The 10,027-nt window shown below is 53.2% G+C and overlaps 1 protein-coding gene across 1 annotated transcript; it reads right to left on the bottom strand.

The window, feature by feature from the left end:
* Nucleotides 1-1,512: 1,512 nt before the first annotated feature.
* On the bottom strand, nt 1,513-8,692 carry LOC123356030 (C-type lectin-like). Its single transcript, XM_044998968.1, has 6 exons — nt 8,360-8,692; nt 6,961-7,040; nt 3,782-3,876; nt 3,346-3,486; nt 2,518-2,632; nt 1,513-1,752 (listed from the first exon to the last, which is right to left on the bottom strand). Exons 1-6 carry the CDS (start codon nt 8,440-8,442, stop codon nt 1,685-1,687), a joined length of 582 nt encoding a protein of 193 aa, XP_044854903.1. The 5' UTR covers nt 8,443-8,692; the 3' UTR covers nt 1,513-1,684.
* Nucleotides 8,693-10,027: the final 1,335 nt, after the last annotated feature.

The following is a 10,027-nucleotide window of genomic DNA, read 5'->3' as shown; positions in this document are numbered from 1 at the left end:
GTCGCAGTGGTAGGAGGGACCCCTAGATACTGAACCCGTCCCTTGGTGCTGCCGACCCCACCTGGCAGAAGGGTGACAGTTACATTGTGGTAGGCAGTGCCTGGAGACCCCACCCAGGCCTGGACCTGGTGTGTTAATTTAGATGGAATGTATAGGCCAAAGGTGTTCCCATAACCCAGTCACTGTCCAGCACTGAACAGTGTTAAACAAGGTCTGGGGGCTGGTATTCAGAGACCTCACCCTGCTTAGCACCATGGCAAATACATTATAAAGTGCCGAGCAGAGCTTAGAAATGGATGGACTGAAACAGAAGAATGAGAAAAACCAGAACGGGGCCAGGAACACTGAAATGTGAAGTGTTCAGTGAGGCTTTTATCTTCACAACCTCCCTTCTTCCCTTTCCTCTTAGCTGGAGAGAGCATTTAAAAGGTCCCCTCTCCCCCTGTGTGACAGTCTCTGCGGTGGGATGAAAGACGGGACCAACTGTCCTTAGGAGAAGAAGAGGTTAATTACAATGGGTTGGAGCCGGCACTGGTGCTGTTGTTAAAGTCTGATCCTGTTTCAAATCCCTCCCCCTGCTCAGGGGGTCAGTTCCCCAGGGAGAGCCTCCCCCCCCGGAGGGCACAGCTAGCTAGAGCCCCCTCCAACCGGTGAGCTCCAGGGGCTGGATGCTGTGACCCAGCCCTCCCGGCGAGGTGCGGAGCTGGGGACACCTGAGCCTCACTAACAATGTTCCCTGGAGAACCATCCATACAAGGATCCCCAAGTGTGTCACAGACACTCCCGGCGTTAGCCTCTCCCCCTCCCTGAGTGGCAGGTTGGTGTCATTACCCCCCCTGCACTGCCTGGGATGGGGAGGGGCTTTCCCCAGGGAAGGTCACACAGGAAGCCAATGGTGGCCAAGCCAGGAATGGAACCCAGGAGTCCTGGCTCAGTCTTTTGTTGTTACAAATAGTGTTTGATTTCCGTAGCACCATACGGTAGATGGAGCCCGTGTACCCACTGGGACGTGGGGGCTGGCTGATCTGGAGTCTGCTACAACTCTCAGCTACGGGCTCTGTGTCCTTTAGCTCCGGCGGTGCAGGGTCACGCTCCCAGCTCTGAAGGACAATGATGTTTACACAACAGCTAGACACGTCCCTGCTTTGAGGAGCTCAGTGTCTGAGTGGAGATGAGACCAGGCGGAGATGGGTGGCCAGAAGAGAGGAAACTCTGGGTATTGCAGATATCTGGAGGGAAACCATGTCCTGTCTGTTATCCAAAAGGCCAGGCCCATCCTGCTTCCCTCTGGGGGTCCCAGTCCTCTCCTCCCCTGGGATCTGGGCGGTTCAGGACACAGTCAGAGGAGGCTGGATGGACGCGTCTACGTGGGGCCAGGAATGGGACAGAGTTGACACACACAGAACTGAATGCTCAGGAGAGTTTATTCTTGTCGTGGGCTGCAGCCACTGAGGGGAAGGGCGGGAAGGGGCAGGTGTGTAACTAGAACAGAGACACCTGGGGAAAGAGGGTTTGCAGCTGGGGAAGTGAGATCTGGTCTCTCGGGGAGGGAGGGGACAGGCCCTCCATGCAGCAAAGGCATCGGAAAGTCTGGGACGTTGCCTGATCATGCCCAAGGAGCCCAGTTCTTTTGCATCCCAGGCGCTGAGCTCCCCCTTCAGGCGCAGGCGAGTGACTCCCCTCGCTACAGTTCATACTTGCAAACGTAGCCGTTTTGGTTGTTACAGGGAGTATCGTTCCAGTTCTTAAAACCTAGAAGGTAAAACAGAAATCACTGGGGTGGGGGAAGGGCGAGTGGGGCCATTCCTGCCCTTACAGTGACTCCCTGCCATGCACCCTGCTGAGAGAAGACCCCCCCCCTTCCCCAGCTGCTGGGCATGAGGCTGTGAGGATGAGAAAGCTGGAGACGAAGCCCCATGTGCCTCAGACAGGGACAGGCTCCATCGCTCCCTGAGGGACGCTGTGTCAGCGGGAGACCCTCTTCTATTGTGCTGGAATGTGTCTGATGATAGCTCCCTCCCCCACAAACGCAGTGGTCAGGAGTTTCCCCCCCCCCCCCACCTGTCTCCTACTTAGAAGTGTCACTCATCCAATCCTGGAGCAGGAACAATGCCATGTGACCTGCACGACCAATCACACACACAGCTAATAGTTGAAGTGAAAAGTTTACAAAACTGAAGAACGCTCCCGGGGCTGTGTAGCTCTGCGAAGGGGAAAGAGGGTGAAATTCACAGCAATTCATCAACCCGAATCCGTAGTGCTGTCCCCTGGGGAGAGATGCTGCCTCTGGGCCCTGCCCAAACCCAGATGTGTAGGAGCTGGAGGTAGGGCCGGCTCATTCAGCACAGAGCGAGCCGGCTTCCCTCTTCCTGAGCTTGTCTCCCCGCGGGCACCTAGCCAGGGCTCTGTGCTCTCCTTTCTGGCCTTTTGAGGGGCGTTGGCAGGGAGGGGAGGTAACAGCAGTCGCAGATCGAGGGGCAGCCTGGTCCAGTGGACAGTGTTTGAGCATCTGCTTACCTGTGTGGCTCAGCAGCTCAGTGCAGTACTCAACACCACCTTGATTGTTTGGTTCCCCGGCGTACCACGCACTGTAGCTATACAGGGAGCTATCGGTCCACCTCCAGTGTCTGTTCTGCAGAGACAGGGTAGAAAGGTGGTGGGGTCCCATGGAGATGCTGGATGGATCAGTGAATGGGACACGAGGCCTTTTCCCCTCCAGTGGGCTCAGCGTCAGTCTGGCCCCAGTGGGGACATGGGGTGTTTCACCTCTAGGGGTGCTGGCTCTGGCCTGGCCTCAGCTCATGGGGTGACTAGCTGGCTTCGGGGGTCAGAGAACTAGTGCCCATCCATTGCCAGGCCCAGGGGAGCTGGAGGGCCGAGGACACTAGAGAAAGGGATACAGAGCCTCTCACCCCTCCCGCACTGGGTCCAGCCCGGCCTCAGGTCTGGGGCAGGGGATCCAGGGGCTCAGTCTGTGTGTGCTATTCAGGAAGCCTCCTGATCCCAGTGCTTCTCTAGCACGGGGGAGGGAAAGGAAACTGATGGAGACAAAGCTTCAGAGGGAGCTTGATAGGTTTACGGAGGGGATGGTGTGAGGGGGTTACTGGCCATAGCACGGGCTGGACTCGGTGACCCTGGAGTTTCTTTCTAGTTCTATGTTCATAACGGCTCCTTCCCCTTCTGGGGACCCTTCCCAGCCTGTGACTGCTCCCCCTTCGTGTCCTTGCCCTAAGGAGCTGGGGGCTCTCCTAAGGAGAACCAGGCAAGGACGGGATCCCGAAGCTGAGGGAGCGACCAGCAGTGTCAGGGACAGCGCAGAGGTCAAAGCAGCTGCCAGACACTCACCTGTCGAGGGTCTTGCAGTCCGATCCAGACACGATCCGTGGGGGAGTGTGACATGCTGATGTATTTGGCCACCGTGTTCCCTTCTGCCTCATTGAGAATGGAGGCGAGATGGGCCCCCTTGCGGTGATACTGACACTCTACCTGCAGCAGGGAAATCAGCACAGCCTGTTACCCCGCTGCAGGAGGACGCTGTTTGGCACTGGTGTGGGGTCCTGCCCCACCAGGCTGCAGCCGGAGCAGGGACGGCTGTGAGGGGAGAGAGCCCCCATCAGTGCTCCCGAGCCCCAGGGCCTGGCACCAGCCACCTCACTTCTGCAGCCTCCCCACCCCACCTCTGCAGGGATACACCCCGGGGCCAATGGTGATGTCACCAAACTCCGTCAGCCCCTGCCCACTAACCCCCCCACCTGGTGGATCCCTGAGAAGAGCCTCGTACCTCAGCCTCCGACCAGGTCATCTTGTCAGAGAAGAACCCATAGCAGAAGTCTTTGTATTGTATCCAGTCTTCGGGACAGGATATGGCCCCTATTCCTGAGCCGAGAGTGGGGATGGGATGGGGAGAGAGAACAGTGTGGTGAGAGGCTGTTTCGGAGAAGAGGATCGGAGCAGAACTGCCGGCTGTCATCCTTCCAGCTTCTCCAGGTCTCCCCAAATCCTGTGAACTTTTGCCCTCTCTCAAAATGGCCACTATCTCCTATGACTTTCAATGGGGCTGAAGCCAGTCAGTTAATAGCTGCCACTCCCTTGCCACCTTTGTCTGTGGCAGTGTGGCTGTCCTACTGAAAATTACCCCTGTCTCTTCTCCAAGGGGACACGAGCTGGGCTGTTCTAAAGGAAAATGGTCGCGTCCTATCTTCTGCGCAGGAGCACTGGGGAACCTGACGGGAAGGAGTATCAAGGGTGTTGAGTCAGAGGTAGGGTGACCAGACAGCAAATGTGAAAAATGGGGATGGGGGCTGGGGGTAATAGGAGCCTATATAAGAAAAAGAGCCAAAAATCGGGACTGTCCCTATAAAATCAGGACACCTGGTCACCCTAGTCAGAGGGGACTATGGGGTGAGGCTGGGGAGCACTGGATGTCAGTGGGACTGGGAGCAGAGGGGAGGTTGGGGGCACTGGAGTTTAGTAGAGGCTGAAGGGACACCACATACTGATTTTCCAACCGAGTGAGGAGGGCTTTGAACTAGATTCAAAAGGGGCTGATGACAAAATCCTACAGGTGACTTTAACAGAAGGTTAGATGTGGTTGGGGGGAGGAGGTGAAAAATTATAAAAGGGTGAAAGGAGCAACAAGAGGGATAACAGTGCGGGAATCTGCTGTACATCTCAGATGTCTCTACACAAATGCAAGGAGTATGGGGAGTACATGGAGGAACTGGAAGTATTAGTATATTAGCTAAACTATGACTTGATCAGCATCCCAGAGATTTACTGTTCTGAATCTCACGACTGGAATATCGCTAGAGAGAGGTAGAGCTTGTTCAGGAGGGACAGGCAAGCACCACATGGCTTTTAAAAGGGAACAAAGAGTGTCTGGGAAATTATAGACCAGTAGCCTAAGTTTGATACCTGGAAAGATACTGGATCAAATGATGAAACAATCAGTGTGTAAGCGTCTAGAGGATCATTGGGTTATAAGTAATGGCAAACATGGCATTGTCAAGATCAAACCATGCCAAGCCAACCTCATTTCCTTCTTTAACAGGGTTACTGACCCCGAGAAGAGGGGGAAGCTGTGGACTTGATAGATCTTGATTTTAGTAATGCTTTTGACACAGTCCCACATGATCTTCTCATAAGCAAACTATGGAGATGTGATCTAGGTAAAATTACTATAAGGTGGGTGTACAACTGGTAGGAAGACCCTACTCAAAGAGTAGTTGGGGAGAACATAAGAACATAAGAAAGGCCGTACCGGGTCAGACCAAAGGTCCATCTAGCCCAGTATCTGTCTACCGACAGTGGCCAATGCCAGGTGCCCCAGAGGGAGTGAACCTAACAGGCAAGGTTTTCTTGGTTCCTGTCAAATGAGTGGAACACATCTAGTGGGGTCCCTTGGGGGTCTGTCCTTGGTCTGGTACTATTCAACATTTCCATGAATGCCTTGGATAATGGAGCGAAGAGTATGCTTATAAATTTTGTGGATGACACCCAGCTGGGAGGGATTGCTAGCACTTTGGAGGACAAGATTAGAAGCCAGATTTGGTCTGAAATCAACCAACTGAAGTTCAGTAAAGACAGGTGCAAAGTACTTCACTTAGGAAGGAAAAATCAAACGCACAACTACAAAATGGAGAATAACTGGCTTGGCTGTAGTCCTGCTGAAAAGGATCTGGGGATTATAGTGGACCACAAATTGAATGAGAGTCAACAATGTGATGCAGTTCAGACAAAGGCTACAATCATTCTGGCTCATGTTAACAGGAGTGTTGTACGCAAGACACGGTCGGTTATTGTCCTGCTCTGATCGGCTCTGGTGAGGTCTCAGCTGGAGTTCTGTGAGATGTGGACAAGATGGAGAGATTCCAGAGAACAACAACAAAAACACTAAAAGCCTTAGAAACCTGATCTGTGAGGAATGTTCAGAGAACTGGGCAAATTCAGTCTATAGAAAAGAAGACTGAGGGGTGACCAGAGAACAGTCTTGACATCTGTTAAGGTCTGTTATAAAGAGGATTGTGATTAATTGTTCTCTATGTCCACTGATGGTAGGATGAGCAGTAATGGGTTTAATCTGCAGCCAGAGAGATTTAGGTTCGATATTAGGAAAAACTTGCTACCACTCAGAATAGTTAAGCTCTGGAACAGGCATCCAAGCGTGTTTGTGGATTTCCTGTCACTGAAGGTTTTTAAGAACAGGTTGGACTAACACCTGTCAGGGATGATCTAGGTTTACTTGGTCCTGCCTCAGTGTGGGGGGCTGGACAAGGTGACCTCTGGAGGTCCCTTCCAGCCCCACATTTCTATGATTCTCTGATAGCTGAGGGCCCAGAGAGGGAAGGGGAGGCAGAGAGCTAGTGACAGATGGGTGGGGGAAGGGATTAGCAGTGTATGGAGTAAGTGCAGAGATCTGTGGGGCTAAGTAGGGAAGGGGAGGGAAGAAATAGTCTATGGGTCCCAGCATTTTTATTTTGAGTGAAGGAGGAGGAGGGAGGAGTTTGGATTATCCCAAAGCAGAAGGATCAAGTTTAGGAAGAGGCGCCATTCTGAGCCCAATGAAAGAAACGGATGTCACTCATTTGGGATGTTATCACCACACTCTGTTTCCTGGTTGGGATGGGACCTCCCCTTTCTGCTGCAGAAAGACACCCCCTAAGCAGCAGCAGGAGATGGGGGCGGGTTTAGTTCACAGCCTGTCTCTCACACTCAGCCCCAGGTCTCAGGGATTCCCTCTGCACCCAGAGCTGGGGAAGCAGGAAGCAGCTTCTCTCCTTGGGCAGGTGCTGAACCGCTGGCTGGGGTCTGGCTTAGTGGGGTAGGGGCTCTGGGGACCCAGCTGTCTTGGCTGTTACCACATGGTGGGGCTGGGGCCCTTGAGTGAAATGAATTCACTTCCCATCAAGGGCAAACAGAGCCTGGGGTCTCCAGCTCCGAGGGGCCGGTCAGGGGACTCACCTTCCAGCGAGGGGTTAAAGATCAGGCAGCCGAGGAGGCAGAGGCTGAAGTAGGCGACTGGCCCCATCTTCTCGCTTCCCCTGGGGAGAAAACACACAAGGGAGATGGGGCCATGAGAGCCTGAGACGCGCCCTGGAGCGACCCCCCTCCGCTGTGTGGCATTTCACAGGAGGAGGTGCTTCAGAGCTGGGGCTGTTCGCTAAAGGGCCTGGCTGGGATGGAAGGGCCCCGAGAGGGATCCCGTCGCCTAGCTAGGGTTGCCAATGTTGGTTGGACGTATTCCTGGAGATTTAATCACATCACATAATCTTTAATTCCTGCAGACTCCAGGCCAGTCCTGGAGGGTTGGAAACCCTAACCCCAGCCGTGGAGGACCCAGCTCAGAGCCCAGCTTCCTGCTTCTGAAGGGCCCTTCCACCCCTCGCCCTCACCGAGCCGCGCTGCAGGGACAGAACTGGACACCCAGCTGAGAGCCAGGTCTCAGCTGCTCAGTGACTGGGCTCTGCATGGCACACCACCAGGGACTCCCCGAACCAGGGCTGCAGGTGGGGAGGAGATGGGGGGGGGCAGCTGGGAGGTTGGGGTCACTCAGATGGGGCTGGGTTCTAGGCAACAGGGTCCCATTGCAGAGAAAAACAGTTCTCAGCAGGGGCATTTGCCATCTCCCACTTTCCCTCTCTCTCCAGTGCTGGGGCTGGCAGGTCCCCACGGTAACCATCTACATGGAACTTGGAGGGAGAGCAGAGGTGGGAGGAAGGAAAAGTTTGGAAGAGGCACCAGTGCCACCAGGATGGAGGCCAGTCTGTGTGCACGTGGCTGGAATGCCAGCTGCAAGTGCAGCACCTCTGCAATAGTTCTCTGACTAGAGACCAGTTTAGTGTTAGAAACCTGGAGCCTCTCAACTTATCACCCAGCACCTGGTACATGAGACACCCCTTGACCCGACCCTGGGGCCTTTCCCCCACTAACAGGTGTTTGAATCACACTCATATTTCCAGCTCCAGGGAGACTGAGTGTCTGGAAAGCCAACACTGTGTGGTTGGGGTGGGGGGGGAGGGGTGATAGTCACTGGACCTCGTGGTTGGGGTTGGGATCCCCATGGCACCATGCCTGGGAGAAGGCTCCCAATGGGAGAGCTGCCCGGCAGAGTGATGCTCCGTGGGGACTGGACACAGGACTGGATGCTGGGCCCAGCTCTGGGAGGGGCAGAGAGCTCGGCAGGGCTCTGCCGGGCGTTAGGGTGCTGCATGCAGGGCTGTGCTGGGTGGGACGAAGGGGTGAGACAGAGACGGCCCCGGATCAGGGGACTCACACAGGGCACCTGCCCCTGTAATGGATCAGCTGCCGCCAGCCACCCGGAGCAAGAGGAGGAAGAAGCTGGAGGAAGCCAGGGTCTCACCTGATTGTCTCTCTGCGTAGCTGCTCTGGTGCAAGGTTGGAACAAGTGCAGCCTGCATGGGACACTGGCCGCGCCTGGGGCATTTATAGACCAGTGTGGGGAGGGGACTAGGTGTCAATACTGAATATGCAAATCTGTCCAGATGGCAGATACTATCATTTAATGCCCAGGCAAACAGAGATAAGAGGAACCTTGACACACCCATCCACTAGGCTGTGAGCAGGAGAAAGTGCTTGAAAGGGCTGAGAGAACAGATAAAATAAAAGCTGTTCCCTCCCCCCCGTCGGTCAGCGCTGAGGTCAGTGTGGCTGTGGGGAGCCATCGTGCCCTGGCCCTGACTGGCCCAACTGCTCACGTCCATCTTGTCCCATGGAAAGTTCCGGGCAGAGCCCCAGGGAGTGTAAATCAGCTGGAGCCTCCTGAAGTCAGTGGGGGGATCCCCAGCGGGTACAGGCCGGTGTGGGGCTACTGGAGTCCTTGGGGTCAGACCCCCAGCGGGTGGGCGTTGCTCAGAGCTCCCAATATCAACGAAGACGGCATTTTTGGAATCACCTTTGGAGATAAGACATGGAGTTTCATCCTACGTTGAGGTTATTACTCGTCCATACCTGAATTGCTAGATCATATGACCAGTACCAGGGCTCATCATCCCAGAGCACCTGAGGTGGTCATGAACTATGACCCTGTGTGTAGAAAAGTTGGACTTAAATCCACTGATGTTACTTATATGTTTTCCAGTGCCATGTTGTGAGGGTAAAACAGTCATGCAGGCGATTGTACCCGTTGCTGTTTTGCTGTCCTTAATCACTGCCTTAGGGAGAAGCTTTTTGAGGATTGTGAGGGCTGAAAGCTATGGGACCTGTGCATTGACCTGTTTGGAAAGCTTATTAAACATTGCTATTGCCATAGGTTGTGCTTTGCAAAGCACTTGAGATCATGACAGTGTTTTAAAGAAAATTACCAAACTGGAGGATACCTGCTTAGCGAGTTACATTGACTGTCTGGTCCGCACAAAAAGTTACAGGAACCTGCTTAAGAAAAAGACCATTTGTAAGAAGTCTAAAAGGATTAAGTTAGAGAATGGGGAGGAAACAATCACGTGATATAAAACTTGGTAGGTGTAAATAAAAATATCTATTGAAAAAGGCTTTGTGACTATCTGTGTTTCTGTTAGAAGGTCTGCGTGGCCCTGAAATAAGATAAAAGTTTTGATGGAGCATCTTGGTTTATTTTCAAGGGGCTGAATGACTTTTAAAGTTTGTGAGATCCCAGCTCTTGTGTCTCTGTGTAAAGAGAGCTGTTTACAGCAAAAAGCTGAAATGTGTGGAGTACAGTCCTGGGGGAAAACAAAACCAAAAACAATGTGTTTAAAATAAAGCAAAAAGGCCAATATATTGTGCATAAAACAGGGATGTTTGAGACGTGTTTGAGTACAATTAAACTGACTCACCCTGTTGAACAACACCCCCGCCCCCCGACTCTATTGCCTTCAACGAGTCTGTTGGGCTAGGTCTAGATGTGATTATCACCCTTGTTTGCATCAGGTTAAAACATATTAGTGAGCAGTAAATAAGTTTGATGGGTGGGTGGAGATGATGAGCTCTGATTAATATTAAATTAAATAAAACCTCAGGAGTTTGTAGATGCTATTGGACAGTTTAAATATAA

The sequence above is a fragment of the Mauremys mutica genome, chromosome 1, assembly GCF_020497125.1.
Source record: "Mauremys mutica isolate MM-2020 ecotype Southern chromosome 1, ASM2049712v1, whole genome shotgun sequence".
NCBI lineage: Eukaryota > Metazoa > Chordata > Testudines > Geoemydidae > Mauremys > Mauremys mutica.
Note: the sequence above shows the minus strand (reverse complement) of the source record. Positions and strands in the feature narration are given on the sequence as shown.